Source organism: Oncorhynchus clarkii, chromosome 12 (assembly GCF_045791955.1).
Source record: "Oncorhynchus clarkii lewisi isolate Uvic-CL-2024 chromosome 12, UVic_Ocla_1.0, whole genome shotgun sequence".
NCBI classification, from domain to species: Eukaryota; Metazoa; Chordata; class Actinopteri; order Salmoniformes; family Salmonidae; genus Oncorhynchus; species Oncorhynchus clarkii.
The window spans coordinates 90419000-90442250 of NC_092158.1; the positions used below are offsets into that span (position 1 = coordinate 90419000).

Sequence of the window (23251 nt, forward strand, 5' to 3'; positions counted from 1 at the left end):
CCTGCTTTTGTGATTTTATCTTTGGCTGGAAAAAATGGCTACGTTTTTTCTTTGGTTTGGTGGTGGTCTAACATAAATATATGTTGTGTTTTCGCTGTAAAACATTTTAAAAATCTGACATGATGGGTATATGAACAAGGTGTTTATCTTTCATTTGAGGTATTGGACTTGTTAATGTGTGGAAGTTAAATATTTCTAAAGAATATTTTTGAATTCCCTTTCCCTTTCAGCTGAACGGGGAGTGGAGTTTCCTGATGGGAACGCCTTGCCCCAACAGGTTTTAACATTCTGGGAACCTGGTCTGTAGGAGAGGGTGAAGGAAAAGCGGGTGAAAAACATGGCCCACCTTGCCTGGCGATGGTTCAGTCTCCTCGCTGCTCGAATGTACTCCAGATTGCGGTGGTCAGTCCAAATGAGAAAAGGGTGCCTGGTCCCCTCAAGCCAATGTCTCCACGCTTTCAGAGCCTTGAAAACCGCCAACAACTCCCTGTCCCCCACATCATAGTTTCACTCTGCCGGGCTGAGCTTCTTCGAAAAGAATGCACAGGGGCGGAGCTTTAGTGGAGTACCCGAGCGCTGAGACAGCACAGCCCCTATCCTTGCCTTGGATGCGTCCACCTCAACTATGAACACTAAGGAGGGATCAGGATGAGCCAGCACGGCAGCCGAGGTAAACAGAGCCCTCAGGTGACTAAAAGCCCTGTCCGCCCCAGCTGACCACTGCAGTCGCACCCGTCCCCCCTTCAGCAGTGAGGTAATGGGAGCCGCTACCTGACCAAAACCCCGGATAAACCTCCGGTAGTAGTTGGCAAACCCTAAGAACCGCTGCACCTCCTTTACCGTGGTTGGAGTCGGCCAATTACGCACGGCTGAAATGCGGTCATTCTCCATCTCTACCCCTGACGTGGAAAAGCGGTACCCTAGGAAGGAGACGGACTGTTGGAAGAACAGACATTTCTCAGCCTTGCCGTACAGGTCATGTTCCAACAGTCTACCAAGCACCCTACGTACCAGGGACACATGCTCGGCGCGTGTAGCGGAGTATATTAGAATGTCATCTATATACACCACTACACCCTGCCCCTGCAGGTCCCTGAAAATCTCATCTACAAAGGATTGGAAGACCCGTACGGCATGACTAGGTACTCATAATGCCCAGAAGTGGTGCTAAATGCTGTCTTCCACTCATCTCCCGCCCAGATACGCACCAGGTTGTAAGTGCTCCTGAGGTCCAATTTTGTGAAGAAGTGCGCCCGTGTAATGACTCGGTCATACTGGCTATGATGCGCACCAGGTTGTAAGTGCTCCTGAGGTCCAATTTTGTGAAGAAGCGCGAGCCGTGTAATGACTCGGTCATACTGGCTATGAGCGGTAGCGGGTAACTGTATTTTACCGTGATCTTATTTAAACTTTGATAATCAATACACGGGCGCAAACCTCCATCCTTCTTCACAAAGAAGAAACTCGAGGAGACAGGTGAGATGGAAGGCCGAATGTATCCCTATCCCAGAGATTTGGTGACATATGTCTCCATAGCCGCCGTCTCCTCCTGTGACAGAGGATACACGTGACTACTGGGAAGTGCAGCTTCTACCAAGAGATCTATCGCACAATCCCCCTGTCGATGGGGTGGTAATTGAGTCATATGCCAAATCGGCATAGTCGGGGGGAATGTGCATGGTGGAGACCTGGTTTGGACTTTCCACCGTAGTGGCACCTAAGGAAAGACCTACACACCTCCCTGAGCACTGACGGGACCATCCCTTGAGAGCCCTCTGTTGCCACGAAATAGTGGGATCATGCGAAGCCAACCAGGGAATTCCCAACACAACAGGGAACGCAGGAGAGTCGATGAGGAAGAGACTAATTCTCTCCCTATGATCTCCTGCGTTATCATAGTGAGCGGAGCTGTGACCTCCCTAATTAGCCCCGACCCCAAAGGACGACAGTCTAAGGCATGTATAGGGAAGGGAACATCAGACACGAGGGATCCCTAATCTCATAGCAAAAGAACGATCGATAAAGTTCACAGCTGCGCCTGAATCTACTAGTGACTTATGCTGGGAACACGGGGAAACCTCTGGAAAATTGATCGACAACCACATGTGTGCAACAGGGAGCTCTGGGTGAGTGGTGTGCCTACTCACCTGGGATGACCCACCAGCACTCAGCCTGCTACCTCTACCTCCTGGGGAATCCCCCCAGCACCAACCAGCAGTGTGCCCTCTGCGGCCACAGTTGGTGCAGGGAATTATCCCCCCCCGGTCCCCCTCGTTGCAGCCTCCCAACTCCATAGGCATTGGATCAGGAGCGCTGGGTGTGACATCAGGTTTAGGTTGGTCATCTATGATATGTATTTTTTTATTTATGTATCCGTTATTTTACCAGGTAAGTTGACTGAGAAAACGTTCTCATTTGCAGCAACGGCCTGGGGAATAGTTACAGGGGAGAGTGAGCCAATTGTACAGGAGGATAAATGAGCCAATTGTAAACTGGGGATTATTAGTTGACTGTGATGGTTTGAGGGCCAGATTTGGAATTTAGCCAGGACACCGGGGTTAACACCCCTACTCTTATGATAAGTGCCATGGGATCTTTAATGACCTCAGAGAGTCAGGACATCCGTTTAATGTCCCATCTGAAAGACGGCACCCTACACAGGGCAGCGTCCCCAATCACTGCATTCACTGGTATTGGAATATTATTTTTAGACCAGAGGGAAGAGTGCCTCCTACTGGCCCTCCAACACCACTTCCAGCAGCATCTGGTCTCCCATCCAGGAACTGACCAGGACCAACCCTGCTTAGTTTCAGAAGCAAGCCAGCAGTGGTATGCAGGGTGGTATGCTGTAGGCTATAGCCGAGGTATAGATCTCGATCTGCATATCACTAACAAACCGCTAATATACATTATAACCTAGCCTACTTTACATAATATAAAATATCTTGTTGCAAAAAACCTTTCTGAATGGATCAAGGATTTCCCCCTCAGATCAATCATGTCTGTTTTAGCCCTTCTGTCTACATTCTCAGATACGTTTAGAAAATAACAGATTGAAATGAATAGCCTACTTTTAATGAATACACATAAGTTTGAGTGGGTGGAAGGGCTGACAGGGATGTGGCCTTGTGTGGCCGCACTGCCTATAACTACATAAAACTAACAGTGACACATTAGTTTTCCTTTTCTGGTTCAACTTTAGTGGGCAATCATGGTGGGTGTCTTTTAGGTCCCACTTTCTTGTTGCTAGTCAACATTCAGTGGGCACTAGTGATGGGACGACTGATATCGGAACTCTGATGCTCTGATGCAGTTTTAAAAGCACTACTGATTCGACACAACGTATCAATGCAACGATTATGGATAAACTGACAAGATACAAGTCTCTCTGCCCTAACATGGCGAGTCGTTGTCCACAAAGCAGCACGGCAGGCGTTCTAGCTCCCGCCTATCCTTTCTTTGGATTGGTGGATGCATCTCATTATTGTAATCCTTTTTTGAATATTCGAGGGTTGTTGACGTCAACCTGTCTGTATTCAATAGAGAGAGGTGATATGCTAGCAGGGCCATGGTTGTGGGTTCGATTCCCAAAGGGGACCAGTATGATTTTTTTTTAAATGAAATATAACACTCACTACAGTAAGTCACTCTGGATAAGAGCATCTTGTAACAAGATGGCACCGACTGAAAGGGCAGTTCTGCTTCCAGCTCCTTAGCAACTTTGCAGTGTTTTGTTTTTTTTGTGTGTATTTCTTACATTACTAGCCCAGAAAATGTTTTGTGTTATTACATACAGTCAGAAATAACTTTTGGATATCAGAGCGGCGGTAACTTACCAGCATTCCAACCGGGAATACGACTTTCCCGAATTGGATCGTGTTTTTGTACTGTACCCCCCAGGGCAATTAAACTGATTCCAAAGGCTGATCCAAAACACAGCCGATGGAGAAGAGGTATTCGGAGTGGACTTTTAGTCCGACTCAGTAGGCGTGCACACCATCCACCGCTTCCGAGTATATTACTATCTAAAGATCAGTCTCTGGATAACAAAGTAGACAAGCTCAGGGCAAGAATCTCCTTCCAGAGAAACATCAGGGATCGTAACATCCTATGTTTCACAGAAACATGGCTCTCTCGGGATATACTGTCTTTGTCTACACAGCCAGCTGGGTGCTCAGACAGGAGTAAAGAACTCTCCAGGAAGAAGAAAGGTGGGGGTGTTTGTTTCATGATTAACTACTCATTGTGTGATTGTGATAACATACAGAAACTCAAGTCATTTTGTTCACCCGACCTAGAATACCTCACATGTTCCGGGTAGCCTCGAAGAATAACATTGGCAAATACACGGACACGGTGACTGAGTTTGTCAGGAAGTGTATAGGAGATGTTTTACCCACTGTGACTAGTAAAACCTACCCAAACCAGAAACCGTGGATAGAGGGCAGCATTCACACAAAACTGAAAGTGAAAATCATCGCATTTAAACATGGCAAGTTGACTAGGAATATGGCCGAATACAAAAACTGTAGTTATTCCCTCCGTAAGGCAATCAAACAGGCAAAACGACAGTATAGAAACAAAGTGGAGTCGCAATTCAACGGTTCAGACACGATACGTATGTGTCAGGATTACAAAGTAAAAACTAGCCACATTGCGGACACAGACGTTTTGCTTCCGTACAAGCGAAACACCTTCGCCTGCTTTGAGGATAATACAGTGCTGTCGATGCGGCCCGCTACCAAGGACTGTGGGCTCTCCTTCTCCGTGGCCGACATGAATAAGGTATTTTATATAATTTAACCATTATTTAACTGGGCAAGTCAGTTAAGAACAAATTCTTATTTACAATGATGGCCTACACCAGCCAAACCCGGACGACGCTGGGCCAATTGTGCACTGCTCTATGGGACTCCCAATCATGGCCCCACTTGCTTCAAGATGTCCACCATTGTTCTTGTACCCAAGAAAGCAAAGGTAACTTAACAAAATGACTCTCGCCCCATAGTACTCACATCTGTCATCATGAAGTGCTTTTCCTTCTACTTGGAGGATTCCCAGATTTCCTACTTATTCCCTCCCCTAATTTGGGGAAATGTGTAACATTAACATATAACCTTGAAGTCATCCTGTCTAACACAAACCAGGTCAAACAGCAGCAGGGGAAATGTGCAACATTAACATATAACCGAGAAGTGTCATACCCTGATCTGTTTCACCTGTCTTTGTGCTTGTCTCCACCCCTCTCCAGGTGTCGCCCATCTTCCCCATTATCCCCAGTGTATTTATACCTGTGTTCTCTGTTTGTCTGTTGCCAGCTCGCTTTGTTCATCAAACTTACAGCGTTTCCCCCTTGCTCCTGTCTTGTTCTAGTTTCGGTTTTCTAGTTTTCCCGTTTTTTTTTTTTTTACCTTTCTGCCTGCCCTGACCCTGACCCTGCCTTTCTGTACCTTGTCACACCACATTGGATTATTGACCTCTGCCTTACCTGACCCCGAGACTGCCTGCTGTTTTGTACCTTAGGGACTCTGATCTGGATTACTGGCCCCTGCCTGCCCTTGATCTGTCATTTTGCCTGCCCCCTGTTCTAGTAATAAACTTGTGTTACTTCGACACTGTATGCTTCTGGGTCTTCTCCTAAAATGTGATAGACTGCTTGCAGGGTAAAGGCGTCAGCAGGCTTCAGTTTGGCTGGCGCCTAGCTGAACTCGGCTAGCCGAACTGAACAAAAAAATCGGCAACAGTACTGTTTGTCCATTTTGAGATGCCGTAACCAGTATACACCTCCTCAAAATAGTCAGATTTGTTCTAAGATACTGTAACTCAAGAAATCTGTCATTCATTTTGACATTTTTTCAGAGGAGATCTTAGTCATACAATTGTCCATCTAAAGATGTTTGGTGCAGTATTTCTCAATGAAAACTCTTGCATGAAAATGAGTCATCTCTCGTTGAATGACAACAAAGACTTTATTGAAAAATCCCTACTGTTGACCAATCACAGACGAAGGGGCGTAGACTTCGACTCAAAACTTCTGCTTGCATCCAGAAAAATGTTGTGCCTGAACAGCCTAAACAACCTTCACCAATGTCCAAAACAAACAACGTCACAAAATGTCATCATAATATAAGCACAAACTCTTCCGAACTGTTTTGGCTGGGAAGCATGCGGACGCCTTAAGAAAACCAAGTCATTTTATAGTTTGGGTGAACTACCCTTTAAAAGTGAAATCTCTGTATCAGAGTATCCATATAGACAATGTTAGTGAGTGTGTGTGTGTCCTCTTAATGAGTGACAGTGATGTTATTGTGTTGGCATCCATCAACCAGTGATATCTGTGTTTCAGTGATATACATGTGTATAGCTTGTTCTTGGTCACAGCCTCCTGCTCTCCAGCTGGAAGTCCGCTTTCTGTTTCTGTTTCTCCATCATTGTCTCCAGCTCTGTGGATTTGCGGACATCCTAATAGAAATGGAGAGAGAGACCGAGAAAGAAAGGAAGAAATACAGTCTGTTAAGGCGCTAGTAGTTACTTTGCTAACATTAGGGAGCTAGTAGTTACTTTGCTAACATTAAGGAGCTAGTAGTTACTTTGCTAACATTAGGGAGCTAGTAGTTACTTTGCTAACGTTAAGGAGCTAGTAGAGTTACTTTGCTGACGTTAAGGAGCTAGTAGTTACTTTGCTAACGTTAAGAAACTAGTCTGTAGCAAAGCACAGTAATGAAAGGTCAAGTCACTACTGGTTGGTCAGATTATAAAATGTGAGTGAACTACTCTCACTTCCAGTGAGACAGTATGTGCTGTGATATTGTAGTGAACTCAGGGGGAAGCCCAGACTGGGACTCCAACCCAAGTCCAGCCAACACCTAGCAACCTCGTCAAGAGGTTCAGACCTCTTGGCGTAACGGTCATTACCCCCTTCCTTCTGGAGAGTGTATCCCCACGCTTTACCAAGTCCCTCATGTGTACGCACCTCTCCGATGGAGGTGCCTTCCTTGAGTCATCCCCCTTCTGACATGTAGTCCTGGCCACAGTGTAGCAAATTCAGGGGTAGCCCAAACCGGGACTCTAACCCTGGTCCAGTGACTGTCAAGCTAACACCCTAACCATTACACCAAGAGGTCTGAACCTCTTGAGGAAGTCTCTAGGTGTTGGATTAAGGTTCTATAATATATTGGTTAGATTCCAAAATGGAAAATGACTCACTTCACTCCCTTCATTAAATAAAACAGAAAGTATAGTCCGTTTAACATAACTTGACATTTTAAACAACCTTGTCCATCCAACAATATATTGTATGAGATTCATGTGTTACACATCTAACACTTCATTAGAAGTATTAATTCATCTGCACCCAGAAACTCCCAGAGACTCCCAGTCACACTGAATAGGAAAGAGGAGAGAGAAGGGGGGATGGAAGAGGAGAGAGAGAGGAGAAGGAGGGAAGAGGAGTGAGAGGAGAAGAAGGGAGGGAAGAGGAGAGAGAGGAGAAGGAGGGAGGGAAGAAGAGAGAGAGGAGAAGGAGGGAGGGAAGAAGAGAGAGAGGAGAAGGAGAGAGGAGTGAGGGAATATGAGAGAGGAGAAGCAGGGAGGGAAGAGGAGAGAGAGGAAAAGGAGAGAGGAGTGAGGGAATATGAGAGAGGAGAAGCAGGGAGGGAAGAGGAGAGAGAGGATAAGGAGAGAGGAGTGAGGGAATATGAGAGAGGAGAAGCAGGGAGGGAAGAGGAGAGAGAGAGGAAGAGGAGTGAGGGAATATGAGAGAGGAGAAGCAGGGAGGGAAGAGGAGAGAGAGGAAAAGGAGAGAGGAGTGAGGGAATATGAGAGAGGAGAAGCAGGGAGGGAAGAGGAGAGAGAGGAAAAGGAGAGAGGAGTGAGGGAATATGAGAGAGGAGAAGCAGGGAGGGAAGAAGAGAGAGAGGAAAAGGAGAGAGGAGTGAGGGGAATATGAGAGAGGAGAAGCAGGGAGGGAAGAGGAGAGAGAGGAAAAGGAGAGAGGAGTGAGGGAATATGAGAGAGGAGAAGCAGGGAGGGAAGAAGAGAGAGAGGAAAAGGAGAGAGGAGTGAGGGAATATGAGAGAGGAGAAGCAGGGAGGGAAGAGGAGAGAGAGGAAAAGGAGAGAGGAGTGAGGGAATATGAGAGAGGAGAAGCAGGGAGGGAAGAGGAGAGAGAGGAAAAGGAGAGAGGAGTGAGGGAATATGAGAGAGGAGAAGCAGGGAGGGAAGAAGAGAGAGAGGAAAATGAGTGAGGGAAGAAGAGAGAGAGGAAAAGGAGAGAGGAGTGAGGGAATATAAGAGAGGAGAAGGAGGGAGGGAAGAGGAGAGAGAGAAGAAGGAGGGAGGGAAGAAGAGAGAGAGGAAAAGGAGAGAGGAGTGAGGGAATATGAGAGAGGAGAAGGAGGGAGGGAAGAGGAGAGAGAGAAGAAGGAGGGAGGGAAGAAGAGAGAGAGGAAAAGGAGAGAGGAGTGAGGGAATATGAGAGAGGAGAAGGAGGGAGGGAAGAGGAGAGAGAGAAGGAGGGAGAGAAGAGGGGAGAAGGAGGGAGGGAAGAGGAGTGAGAGGAGAAGGAGGGAGGGAAGAAGAGAGAGAGGAAAAGGAGAGAAGAGTGAGGGAATATGAGAGAGGAGAAGCAGGGAGGGAAGAGGAGAGAGAGGAAAAGGAGAGAGGAGTGAGGGAATATGAGAGAGGAGAAGCAGGGAGGGAAGAAGAGAGAGAGGAAAAGGAGAGAGGAGTGAGGGAATATGAGAGAGGAGAAGGAGGGAGGGAAGAGGAGAGAGAGAGAGGAGAAGGAGGGAGGGAAGAAGAGAGAGAGGAAAAGGAGAGAGGAGTGAGGGAATATGAGAGGAGAAGGAGGGAGGGAAGAGGAGAGAGAGAAGGAGGGAGAGAAGAGGAGAGAGGGGAGAAGGAGGGAGGGAAGACGAGTGAGAGGAGAAGGAGGGAGGGAAGAAGAGAGAGAGGAATATGAGAGAGGAGTTAGGGAATATGAGAGAGGAGAAGGAGGGAGGGAAGAGGAGAGAGAGAAGAGGAGAGAGGGGAGAAGGAGGGAGGGAAGAGGAGTGAGAGGAGGAGGGAGGGAAGAGGAGTGAGAGGAGAAGAAGGGAGAGAAGAGGAGAGAGAGGGGAGGGAGGGAAGAGGAGTGAGAGGAGAAGAAGGGAGAGAAGAGGAGAGAGGAGAAGCAGGGAGGGAAGAGGAGAGAGAGGAGAAGGAGGGAGGGAAGAAGAGAGAGAGGAAAAGGAGAGAGGAGTGAGGGAATATGAGAGAGGAGAAGGAGGGAGGGAAGAGGAGAGAGAGAAGGAGGGAGAGAAGAGGAGAGAGGGGAGAAGGAGGGAGGGAAGAGGAGTGAGAGGAGAAGGAGGGAGGGAAGAGGAGAGAGGGGAGAAGGAGGGAGGGAAGAGGAGAGAGAGGAGAAGGAGGGAGGGAAGAGGAGTGAGAGGAGAAGAAGGGAGAGAAGAGGAGAGAGAGGAGAAGCAGGGAGGGAAGAGGAGAGAGAGGAGAAGGAGGGAGGGAAGAAGAGAGAGAGGAAAAGGAGAGAGGAGTGAGGGAATATGAGAGAGGAGGAGGAGGGAGGGAAGAGGAGAGAGAGAAGGAGGGAGAGAAGAGGAGAGAAAGAGGGAGAGAAGAGGAGAGAGAGCGGGAGAGAAGGAGGGAGGGAAGAGGAGAGAGAGGAGAAGGAGGGAGGGAAGAGGAGAGAGAGGGAGAGAAGGAGGGAGGGAAGAGGAAAGAGAGCGGGAGAGAAGGAGGGAGAGAAGAGAAGAGAGAAAAAAGCATGGGAACCAAGGATCTATCTATAATGTGAGAGTTGTGTCAACCAGAAGAGAAGGAAACAGAGGGAAATGAGAAATAAGAGGATTAATGAGGAAGTGATGTGTTTTGATACAACACTATAAGAGTTGTGATGAGAATGGGGTTGCCAGTGTATGAGGCTGCCAGTGTATGAGGCTGCCAGTCAATAGGGTTGCCAGTCAATAGCATTGCCAGTCAATGGGGTTGTCAGTCAATGGGGTTGCCAGTCAATGGTGTTGCGAGTTAATAGGGTTGCTTGTACCTCCAGTAAAGCCTTCTGCACCATCATCTGGCTGTACACTCTGGCACCCTCCTCTGGTGAAAACATACGCAGGTCCTCTTTACTCAGGGCAAACAGCTCAGCACCAGTGAGTCTCCCCAGCAGTGTTACTGTCCTGAATGGAGAGAGAGATAAGGAACAGTAAGGTGGTTAGAAGTGTTACTGTACTGAACGGAGAGAGATAAGGGACAGTAAGGTGGTCAGAAGTGTTACTGTCCTGAATGGAGAGAGAGATATGGGACAGTAAGGGGGTCAGAAGTGTTACTGTCCTGAATGGAAAGAGAGATAAGGGATAGTAAGGTGGTCAGAAGTGTTACTGTACTGAATGGAGAGTGAGAGATATGGGACAATAAGGTGGTCAGACATGTTACTGCCCTGAATGGAAAGAGAGATAAGGGATAGTAAGGTGGTCAGAAGTGTTACTGTACTGAATGGAGAGAGAGATATGGGACAGTAAGGTGGTCAGAAGTGTTACTGTCCTGAATGGCGAGAGATAAGGGACAGTAAGGTGGTCAGAAGTGTTACTGTACTGAATGGAGAGAGATAAGGGACAGTAAGGTGGTCAGAAGTGTTACTGTCCTGAATGGCGAGAGATAAGGGACATTAAGGTGGTCAGAAGTGTTACTGCCCTGAATGGAGAGAGAGATATGGGACAATAAGGTGGTCAGACATGTTACTGCCCTGAATGGAGAGAGAGATAAGGGACAGTAAGGTGGTCAGAAGTGTTACTGTCCTGAATGGAGAGAGATAAGGGACAGTAAGGTGGTCAGAAGTGTTACTGTCCTGAATGGAGAGAGAGATATGGGACAGTAAGGTGGTCAGAAGTGTTACTGTCCTGAATGGAGAGAGAGACATGGGACAGTAAGGGGGTCAGAAGTGTTACTGTCCTGAATGGAGAGAGCGATGGGATAGTAAGGTAGTCTTTATTATGGCCATGCTAGAAAGGATAGACGTGTGACAGAAGTATAGTGTATATCAAGTATACTGTAGTAGATTGAACTAGCTCCACTACACCCACTCACGGCTCAGTGAAGCCCTTCCCTCTCAGCCAGCCCTCTACCTCCGCAGGAGGGGAGTGGTAGTCCAGGGGGGCCGAGGTGTCTGTGGTGCGGGGGATCACTAGGGGACGGATGGAGCCCGCCCTGCCGTTGGCCAGCCGCTGGAGGAGCTCATCGTTCACCATAAAGCCTGTGTACAGGGGTCACACACACATTTAATGTCAGTGAAGAATGTGCACATACTGTGTACACACACTGTTACAAGCATGTTCTCACTTATAAACATGTATTCTATCACACACACACAACTACACACGCGCGCGCACATCTACACGCACGCACGCACACACACACACACACACATTGACTACACATTGACTACACAGCTTTAGGGTTAGACATTACATTGACTACATTGACTTGGACTACACAGCTTTAGGGTTAGACATTACATTGACTACATTGACTTGGACTACACAGCTTTAGGGTTAGACATTACATTGACTACATTGACTTGGACTACACAGCTTTAGGGCTAGACATTACATTGACTACACAGCTTTAGGGTTAGACATTACATTGACTACATTGACTTGGACTACACAGCTTTAGGGTTAGATATTACATTGACTACATTGACTTGGACTTCACAGCTTTAGGGTTAGACATTACATTGACTACATTGACTTGGACTACACAGCTTTAGGGCTAGACATTACATTGACTACATTGACTTGGACTACACAGCTTTAGGGCTAGACATTACATTGACTACATTGACTTGGACTACACAGCTTTAGGGCTAGACATTACATTGACTACATTGACTTGGACTACACAGCTTTAGGGCTAGACATTACATTGACTACATTGACTTGGACTACACAGCTTTAGGGTTAGACATTACATTGACTACATTGACTTGGACTACACAGCTTTAGGGTTAGACATTACATTGACTACACAGCTTTAGGGTTAGACATTACATTGACTACACAGCTTTAGGGCTAGACATTACATTGACTACATTGACTTGGACTACACAGCTTTAGGGTTAGACATTACATTGACTACATTGACTTGGACTACACAGCTTTAGGGTTAGACATTACATTGACTACAATGACTTGGACTACACAGCTTTAGGGTTAGACATTACATTGACTACATTGACTTGGACTACACAGCTTTAGGGTTAGACATTACATTGACTACATTGACTTGGACTACACAGCTTTAGGGCTAGACATTACATTGACTACATTGACTTGGACTACACAGCTTTAGGGTTAGACATTACATTGACTACATTGACTTGGACTACACAGCTTTAGGGTTAGATATTACATTGACTACATTGACTTGGACTACACAGCTTTAGGGTTAGACATTACATTGACTACATTGACTTGGACTACACAGCTTTAGGGCTAGACATTACATTGACTACATTGACTTGGACTACACAGCTTTAGGGTTAGACATTACATTGACTACACAGCTTTAGGGTTAGACATTACATTGACTACATTGACTTGGACTACACAGCTTTAGGGTTAGATATTACATTGACTACATTGACTTGGACTACACAGCTTTAGGGTTAGACATTACATTGACTACATTGACTTGGACTACACAGCTTTAGGGCTAGACATTACATTGACTACACAGCTTTAGGGTTAGACATTACATTGACTATATTGTAGTCATTTAACCCATTTTACCAGAGGGATCTAGAGTGGGTGGATATTATCAGGAGGCTTAGCAACATGATACAGAACATGCAGGTATAACACAACCACTAAACCTTTAGAAGTAGCCAGCCGGTCTGCAGTGCTATGAACAGAAAACACAGTGTCTGATAAGAGTAGTGCTATTCTGAATCCCAAATGGCACCCTATTCCCTATATAGTGTACTATTTCTGGTATTGAATTGTATTAAAAAAAAAGAGTAGTGCACTATATAGGGAATAGGATTGTTAAAACAGCCACACATTCAGATTTAGTTATTCTCTATACACCCCTAGTTTGTCCCTTTATTTACAATGCCTAACAGCTCATCAGTCAATCACCCCTAACTTTCTACCCAATCAGAGACATTCTCTTCCACCTGTTAGTTGTAAGTCCCGCCTCCAGCCAGTGAGTTGCAGTGATGGAAAGTTTGGCTCTTTTTACTGACTCGGATCTTTCAGACTCGTTCAGTCAAAAGAACAAATGTTTTGACTCATTAGGTTCATTTGAGTCAGTAATGCCCAGAGCGTGCAGGACCCCCTACCGGCGAACAATGAACTGAAAACTCAAAAAACGTATGATTCTATAAGCCTCTCATTCACATGTTGTTCACCAGCCACCATAAATTCATTAAAAATCCTACAATGTGATTTTCTGGATTTTTTTTTCTCATTTTGTCTGTCATAGTTGAAGTGTACCTATGATGAAAATTACAGGCCTCTCTCATCTTTTTAAGTGGGAGAACTTGCACAATTGGTGGCTGACTAAATACTGTTTTGTCCCACTGTATCTTTATTATAGTGGTTACTTTATGTCTGTAAGACAGTCATATATTAGTTATAGTGGTTACTTTATGTCTATAAGACAGTCATATATTAGTTATAGTGGTTACTTTATGTCTATAAGACAGTCATATCTTTATTATAGTGGTTACTTTATGTCTGTAAGACAGTCATATATTAGTTATAGTGGTTACTTTATGTCTATAAGACAGTCATATATTAGTTATAGTAGTTACTTTATGTCTATAAGACAGTCATATCTTTATTATAGTGGTTACTTTATGTCTGTAAGACAGTCATGTCTTTGTTACAGCAGTTACATTCTATGCAGAGTTGGTGTCATACTGTACAGCCTCCTCACTACTGCAGCAGCTTATTAGTCATGTATAGCATGTTGAGTTGGGTTAGTGAGCTATGAAGAGTTAACACGGCTGTCATAGAATGTTGTAGTGTCATGTAAATGAAGAGTTAACATGGCTGTCATAGAATGTTGTAGTGTTATGTAAATGAAGAGTTAACATGGCTGTCATAGAATGTTGTAGTGTTATGTAAATGCAGAGTTAACATGGCTGTCATAGAATGTTGTAGTGTCATGTAAATGAAGAGTTAACACGGCTGTCATAGAATGTTGTAGTGTTATGTAAATGCAGAGTTAACATGGCTGTCATAGAATGTTCTAGTGTCATGTAAATGAAGAGTTAACATGGCTGTCATAGAATGTTGTAGTGTTATGTAAATGAAGAGTTAACATGGCTGTCATAGAATGTTGTAGTGTTATGTAAATGCAGAGTTAACATGGCTGTCATAGAATGTTCTAGTGTCATGTAAATGAAGAGTTAACATGGCTGTCATAGAATGTTGTAGTGTTATGTAAATGCAGAGTTAACATGGCTGTCATAGAATGTTCTAGTGTCATGTAAATGAAGAGTTAACACGGCTGTCATAGAATGTTGTAGTGTTATGTAAATGCAGAGTTAACATGGCTGTCATAGAATGTTGTAGTGTCATGTAAATGAAGAGTTAACACGGCTGTCATAGAATGTTGTAGTGTCATGTAAATGAAGAGTTAACATGGCTGTCATAGAATGTTGTAGTGTCATGTAAATGAAGAGTTAACATGGCTGTCATAGAATGTTGTCGTGTCATGTAAATGAAGAGTTAACATGGCTGTCATAGAATGTTGTAGTGTCATGTAAATGAAGAGTTAACACGGCTGTCATAGAATGTTGTCGTGTCATGTAAATGAAGAGTTAACATGGCTGTCATATAATGTTGTCGTGTCATGTAAATGAAGAGTTAACATGGCTGTCATAGAATGTTGTAGTGTCATGTAAATGAAGAGTTAACACGGCTGTCATAGAATGTTGTAGTGTCATGTAAATGAAGAGTTAACATGGCTGTCATATAATGTTGTCGTGTCATGTAAATGAAGAGTTAACATGGCTGTCATAGAATGTTCTAGTGTCATGTAAATGAAGAGTTAACACGGCTGTCATAGAATGTTGTAGTGTCATGTAAATGAAGAGTTAACATGGCTGTCATAGAATGTTGTAGTGTCATGTAAATGAAGAGTTAACATGGCTGTCATAGAATGTTGTAGTGTCATGTAAATGAAGAGCTAACATGGCTGTCATAGAATGTTGTAGTGTCATGTAAATGAAGAGTTAACATGGCTGTCATAGAATGTTGTAGTGTCATGTAAATGAAGAGTTAACATGGCTGTCATAGAATGTTCTAGTGTCATGTAAATGAAGAGCTAACATGGCTGTCATAGAATGTTGTAGTGTCATGTAAATGAAGAGTTAACATGGCTGTCATAGAATGTTGTAGTGTCATGTAGTGTCATGTAAATGAAGAGTTAACATGGCTGTCATAGAATGTTCTAGTGTCATGTAAATGAAGAGCTAACATGGCTGTCATAGAATGTTCTAGTGTCATGTAAATGAAGAGTTAAAATGGCTGTCATAGAATGTTGTAGTGTCATGTAAATGAAGAGTTAACATGGCTGTCATAGAATGTTGTAGTGTCACGTAAATGAAGAGTTAACATGGCTGTCATAGAATGTTGTAGTGTCATGTAAATGAAGAGTTAACATGGCTGTCATAGAATGTTGTAGTGTCATGTAAATGAAGAGTTAACATGGCTGTCATAGAATGTTGTAGTGTCATGTAAATGAAGAGTTACCATGGCTGTCATAAAATGTTCTAGTGTCATGTAAATGAAGAGTTACCATGGCTGTCATAGAATGTTGTAGTGTCATGTAAATGAAGAGTTAACATGGCTGTCATAGAATGTTGTAGTGTCATGTAAATGAAGAGTTAACATGGCTGTCATAGAATGTTGTAGTGTCATGTAAATGAAGAGTTAACATGGCTGTCATAGAATGTTGTAGTGTCATGTAAATGAAGAGTTAACATGGCTGTCATAGAATGTTGTAGTGTCATGTAAATGAAGAGTTAACATGGCTGTCATAGAATGTTGTAGTGTCATGTAAATGAAGAGTTAACATGGCTGTCATAGAATGTTGTAGTGTCATGTAAATGAAGAGTTAACATGGCTGTCATAGAATGTTGTAGTGTCATGTAAATGAAGAGTTAACATGGCTGTCATAGAATGTTGTAGTATCATGTAAATGAAGAGTTAACATGGCTGTCATAGAATGTTGTAGTGTCACGTAAATGAAGAGTTAACATGGCTGTCATAGAATGTTGTAGTGTCATGTAAATGAAGAGTTAACATGGCTGTCATAGAATGTTGTAGTGTCATGTAAATGAAGAGTTAACATGGCTGTCATAGAATGTTGTAGTGTCATGTAAATGCATCATAATGCAGAAACCTCATTGGCTAAACTATTTAAATACATGGAGGAAAATGTGTCAACGGTCAGAGGGAGGAATGTGTACCTGGAGGTGGGTGGTGACACTGACCACTATAGACCACCAAACCACAGGCTTACCTTTGTCTCTGTCGCCCCCTGTCATGGTGGAGGGGGACATGCTGTGAGGACGGCGGGGCACGGCGGGGAGGTTGGCCCCTTCTCTGCTGGAGGGGGTGTAGGAGAAGTGCCTTGCAGGGGCGAAGGGCACCTTCTGTCAAACAGAAACACAAACACACAGGGTAACTCAGATGAGTCGGTGAGTATGTGTCTATTAAGCCCAGTTCAGATACAACAGCCGAGATGAGACGGTTTTATGCCATTTTAGAACGAAATTAGCTTGATCTGTTGTAGTTTTAGAACGTCTCATGTTGTCTGCGGTAGTTTCCAAGATTCAACACCTCAAATCTTAGCTAAAGATGAAATGGATCCGTTTAGCCAATCAGAAAACAGTGTGCTGACATTCTGTGTTTAGCCAAGCAGCTAGCTAGCTAACCAAGCAGACCACTAGCTAGTTAACCAAGCAGACCACTAGCTAGTTAACCAAGCAGACCACTAGCTAGTTAACCAAGCAGACCAATAGCTAGCTTGCTGATATTTATCTGACAAGTCACAAAGTGTTTATTTCATAATACTTGTTTGCTACAACAAGTGGGGACTTTGTATCAAAGTTGTATCACATCATTGTAAAGAGGCACCGTTAGTGTGGAAATGGTGTCAACCGTGTGCGTGTGCGTGTGTGTGTATGTGTATTTGTGTGTGTGTGTGTGTGTGTGTGTGCATGCGTGCGTCCATTACCTTGGACTGTCTGAGTGCCACTGGGCTATCCCTATGGTTGTTGTTGAGGGCAGACAGAGGCTCCAGAATGTTGAAGGGAACAAACCCAATCTGGTCAAAGTTATTGCGGCACTTCCACCAACGATTTGACGACTCAATCACCTAAAAGAGAGAGGATTCGAATTAGGATTTTTATTCATAATATGGAATTGTGATTCACTTGTTGTTATAAATAATGTGTTTGCTCTATGTGTTCATGGCCGTGTGAGATATACTGAATCAAGACAATAAAGCTCACAGAATGGAATTAATTTGTGAGAACTGTTTAAGTAAGGAGGATAATTCAATACATGTGAACTTCTGTAAATTATAGTTGAGTGACACAAGGAGACCTTATAGGCTCTGGTCAATGGAAGCGCACTATATATGGAGTAGGGTCTTGTTTGAGACTCAGACAGTATTTAACATGCAGTTCACACATTATTATAGTGTTGTCATGTAGTACAAACATTCTAGAATAAAAACCTCCAGAGTTTCTCCCTGCAGCACGGAGAGTTCACTGCTGTTCCTGGCAACAAAGCCGTAGCTGCAGCTGAACATTCTCTCGCCCTCAGGTGGGAGTTCACTGCCATCTCTGGAGGATAAACAGACAGTCCTAGGGTCAATCTCAGTTGTCAGACAGTCCTGGGGTCAATCTCAGTTGTAACAGACAGTCCTAGGGTCAATCTCAGTTGTAACAGACAGTCCTGGGGTTAATCTCAGTTGTCAGACAGTCCTGTGGTCAATCTCAGTTGTCAGACAGTCCTGGGGTCAATCTCAGTTGTCAGACAGTCCTAGGGTCAATCTCAGTTGTCAGACAGCCCTTGGGTCAATCTCAGTTGTAACAGACAGTCCTAGGGTCAATCTCAGTTGTCAGACAGTCCTGGGGTCAATCTCAGTTGTCAGACAGTCCTGGGGTCAATCTCAGTTGTCAGACAGTCCCTGGGGTCAATCTCATTTGTCAGACAGTCCTAGGTCAATCTCAGTTGTCAGACAGTCCTGAGGTCAATCTCAGTTGTCAGACAGTCCTGGGGTCAATCTCAGTTGTCAGACAGTCCTGGGGTCAATCTCAGTTGTAACAGACATTCCTTGGGTCAATCTCAGTTGTATCAGACAGTCCTTGGGTCAATCTCAGTTGTCAGACAGTCCTGGGGTCAATCTCAGTTGTAACAGACAGTCCTAGGGTCAATCTCAGTTGTAACAGACAGTCCTAGGGTCAATCTCAGTTGTCAGACAGTCCTAGGGTCAATCTCAGTTGTATCAGACAGTCCTAGGGTCAATCTCAGTTCTATCAAACAGTACTGGGGTCAATCTCAGTTGTATCAGACAGTCCTAGGGTCAATCTCAGTTGTATCAGACAGTCCTAGGGTCAATCTCAGTTGTATCAGACAGTCCTAGGGTCGATCTCAATTGTATTTCCTTGATTCCTCAAGTCCAATCTCCTCGCCAACTTCTCAGCCATATTGGATTAGAAGGTTGACAGTCCCTCCCCTCTGATCTAATTGAGAATTGAGGAAAGATGAATTTGCCACCCTTCTGCCAAAGCATGCACTTGCCCACTCCCTATCATGGTGAGTTTCCAACGTTGGTAAATCCATAATGGGGAATGTGCACATGAAGAGACGGGTGTAGATTAATGAAACTCCCATTGAACTGTGTGATCAGTTTGTGTTACATGTCATTTAACTGTGTGATCAGTTTGTGTTACCTGTCATCTAACTGTGTGATCTGTTTGTGTTACCTGTCATCTAACTGTGTGATCAGTTTGTGTTACCTGTCATCTAACTGTGTGATCAGTTTGTGTTACCTGTCATTTAACTGTGTGATCCGTTTGTGTTACCTGTCATCTAACTGTGTGATCAGTTTGTGTTACCTGTCATCTAACTGTGTGATCAGTTTGTGTTACCTGTCATCTAACTGTGTGATCAGTTTGTGTTACCTGTCATCTAACTGTGTGATCAGTTTGTGTTACCTGTCATCTATCTGTGTGATCAGTTTGTGCTACCTGTCATCTATCTGTGTGATCAGTTTGTGTTACCTGTCATTTAACTGTGTGATCCGTTTGTGTTACCTGTCATCTAACTGTGTGATCAGTTTGTGTTACCTGTCATCTAACTGTGTGATCAGTTTGTGTTACCTGTCATCTATCTGTGTGATCAGTTTGTGTTACCTGTCATCTAACTGTGTGATCAGTTTGTGTTACCTGTCATCTAACTGTGTGATCTGTTTGTGTTACCTGTCATCTAACTGTGTGATCAGTTTGTGTTACCTGTCATCTATCTGTGTGATCAGTTTGTGTTACCTGTCATCTAACTGTGTGATCAGTTTGTGTTACCTGTCATCTATCTGTGTGATCAGTTTGTGTTACCTGTCATCTATCTGTGTGATCAGTTTGTGTTACCTGTCATCTAACTGTGTGATCAGTTTGTGTTACCTGTCATCTATCTGTGTGATCAGTTTGTGTTACCTGTCATCTATCTGTGTGATCAGTTTGTGTTACCTGTCATCTATCTGTGTGATCAGTTTGTGTTACCTGTCATCTATCTGTGTGATCAGTTTGTGTTACCTGTCATCTATCTGTGTGATCAGTTTGTGTTACCTGTCATCTAACTGTGTGATCAGTTTGTGTTACCTGTCATCTAACTGTGTGATCAGTTTGTGTTACCTGTCATCTATCTGTGTGATCAGTTTGTGTTACCTGTCATCTAACTGTGTGATCAGTTTGTGTTACCTGTCATCTAACTGTGTGATCCGTTTGTGTTACCTGTCATCTAACTGTGTGATCAGTTTGTGTTACCTGTCATCTAACTGTGTGATCAGTTTGTGTTACCTGTCATCTATCTGTGTGATCAGTTTGTGTTACCTGTCATCTCTCACACACAGATGTTGTTTCTTTATAATATTGATGGTGTTTTGAAAAACAGTAGGACTGTTCATTACAGCGTGGAATAAAGAGTTAATAACATGGGAGTAAAGGAAACTAGTTTTAATGACTTACTGTTTTACTATATTAATGATGTAATTAATATATAATTAATATATAATGTTATATATTATATATGAAATATGTAAATAGTAGAAAAGTAATAACTTTAAAAAAAAACACCCCTCTGTTTTATGGACACAGGAAGTTATTGGATCCAAGCACTCTATCATAAAACTTGGTGAAAGGTGAAAGGTGCCACAATCGGTGGTGAAACTGTGTTTCTCGTGAACTGTGTTTATCAGTAAACAAAAAGCTTTACAGCAGTTATTGGGGAAGTCAGAAACGTACGATTCGTCAGTGTGCTGGACTGAGCTGGGTCCTTCCTCAGCCTGGTCAGGAGGGTCCTAAATTAGGGAAGGAATGATTACATAATTAATTACATCTAATCAATTACAATCTAAGATTAAGATACCTCTACACTGTACAGTTCCACTAGACAATGCTACAGTAAGTATACCTCTACACTGTACAGTTACCCTAGAAAATGCTACAGTAAGTACACCTCTACACTGTACAGTTCCACTAGACAATGCTACAGTAAGTACACCTCTACACTGTACAGTTCCACTAGACAATGCTACAGTAAGTACACCTCTACACTGTACAGTTCCACTAGACAATGCTACAGTAAGTATACCTCTACACTGTACAGTTCCACTAGACAATGCTACAGTAAGTACACCTCTACACTGTACAGTTCCACTAGACAATGCTACAGTAAGTACACCTCTACACTGTACAGTTCCACTAGACAATGCTACAGTAAGTATACCTCTACACTGTACAGTTCCACTAGACAATGCTAGAGTAAGTATACCTCTACACTGTACAGTTCCACTAGACAATGCTACAGTAAGTACACCTCTACACTGTACAGTTCCACTAGACAATGCTACAGTAAGTATACCTCTACACTGTACAGTTCCACTAGACAATGCTAGAGTAAGTATACCTCTACACTGTACAGTTCCACTAGACAATGCTACAGTAAGTATACCTCTACACTGTACAGTTCCACTAGACAATGCTACAGTAAGTATACCTCTACACTGTACAGTTCCACTAGACAATGCTACAGTAAGTATACCTCTACACTGTACAGTTCCACTAGACAATGCTACAGTAAGTACACCTCTACACTGTACAGTTCCACTAGACAATGCTACAGTAAGTATACCTCTACACTGTACAGTTCCACTAGACAATGCTACAGTAAGTATACCTCTACACTGTACAGTTCCACTAGACAATGCTACAGTAAGTATACCTCTGCACTGTACAGTTCCACTAGCCAATGCTACAGTAAGTATACCTCTACACTGTATTGAAGAGCGTCCTGTTTGTGCTGTGACTTGATTGGGTCCTCCCAAAGTTGACCTTCTGGGTCAAAGGCCTCAGGCTGCCATCCATCCAGAAAGACAGGTGAGTATGGAGGGACAGACTCAACAAGCTGGGAGCTGGGAGAGAAAGAGGCCAAGGGTCAGGACTTGTCTTGAGCCTTGTCTATGGATGACAATGTGCATATGAACTACACACAATCATACAGATGCCTTATCTTAATTTGATAATCCTGTTGTTGCAGGAATTTTCCTGCTCAGCAGGAAATCTTTACTTGTAGTGTATTCCAGGGTTAAAAAGGCTTCTAAAGTTTGTATTTTCCATTTTAAATGTCTTACTTACACCCTGCAAAAAATGTCTAACTATAATCTACACAACAACACACATTTCCTGTTGCTGCAGGATTATTTTCCTGCTTTGTGAATCATGCTCAAATTAAGATACTGCATCTGTACAGCAATAAGCACAGACATCATAGCAGTACACACACACACACACACACACACACACACACACACACACACACACACACACACACACACACACACACACACCAGTTTCACCTATAGTTCAGTTGGTAGAGCATGGTGCTTGTAACACCAGTATAGTGGGTTTGATTCCCGGGACCACCTATATGTATGATGCATAAATGACTGTAAGTCGGTTTAGATAAAAGCATCTGCTAAATAGCATATATGATTATATTACCAGTGTAAGGTCCAGTTAGGCCCTAGGGAGATCCAAAGCTCCTTCTCTTCATCGGTCAGGTGTTTCTGCAGTAGAGACACAGCACCACTGGTCAAGGCTGGACTGACCACAGTCGCCCCCATCTCTGGCCCGTCAGTAGTCTTCACCATCTGAAACCAGAGAGCGAGAGAGAGACATGGATCGATATCAGACTTAACACTGATGTCCACCTGTGACACAGAGACAGATAGACAGACAGACAGATAATCATACAGTATCACCACAGATAGAACAATGAACCAGATATTTCAACAGGTGAATGTGAAGCATCCGATTGGCGTTTCCACTCACTACCAAATATGGTCATGAGAGGAAGCTCATTGATTTTGGCCGACATTCTGCTAATTTTCTCATTGCTGAAACATTTGATCTCTATAAAGTTTTCTGTTCCCAAAACTATAATTTGTTACGAACAGAGTGGACTAAGTTTTGTAGACTTTACCGTTTGCCAAAGTTTCTAAAATGTGCGTTGTTTAGAAGGAGTGCAAGGGTGGATGGAGTTATTGCACATGCACACTTCACAGATAGCATTGCTGGTTAGGTATCCTGTGGCTGTGCTGATAAGGAGTGAACATCTAGCCTGGTCCCAGGTATGTTGGTACAGCATTGTCAGCAACCAATGGAGTTGGCCACTACAGAACACACAGATCTGGGATCAGGCCAGTAAATACCTACCAAGACCAGTGGACAGATCTGGGACCAGGCTAGTAAATACCTGCCAGGCCTTGTGGACAGGTCTGTGATCAGGCTAGTAAATACATACCAGGCCCAGTGGACAGGTCTGGGATCAGTCTAGTAAATACCTACCAGGCCCAGTGGACAGGTCTGGGATCAGTCTAGTAAATACCTACCAGGCCCAGTGGACAGGTCTGGGATCAGTCTAGTAAATACATACCAGGCCCAGTGGACAGATCT

At 43.8% G+C, this 23251-nt stretch overlaps 1 protein-coding gene across 4 annotated transcripts in view; it reads right to left on the minus strand.

The window, feature by feature from the left end:
• Positions 1-5954: 5954 nt before the first annotated feature.
• Positions 5955-23251, minus strand: part of LOC139421616 (epidermal growth factor receptor kinase substrate 8-like protein 1) — a 34514-nt gene continuing 17217 nt past the window's right edge. For all 4 annotated transcript variants that reach the window (XM_071172679.1, XM_071172680.1, XM_071172676.1 and 1 more), the window contains exons 7-15: positions 22298-22446; positions 21564-21708; positions 20540-20595; positions 17752-17860; positions 17248-17388; positions 16531-16663; positions 11083-11248; positions 10043-10175; positions 5955-6462 (exon numbers count right to left, since the gene is read on the minus strand). In XM_071172679.1, coding sequence (XP_071028780.1) covers positions 6376-6462; positions 10043-10175; positions 11083-11248; positions 16531-16663; positions 17248-17388; positions 17752-17860; positions 20540-20595; positions 21564-21708; positions 22298-22446 — 1119 coding nt within the window. In that variant the 3' untranslated portion in view covers positions 5955-6375. The remainder of the gene's footprint in view (positions 6463-10042; positions 10176-11082; positions 11249-16530; positions 16664-17247; positions 17389-17751; positions 17861-20539; positions 20596-21563; positions 21709-22297; positions 22447-23251) is intronic.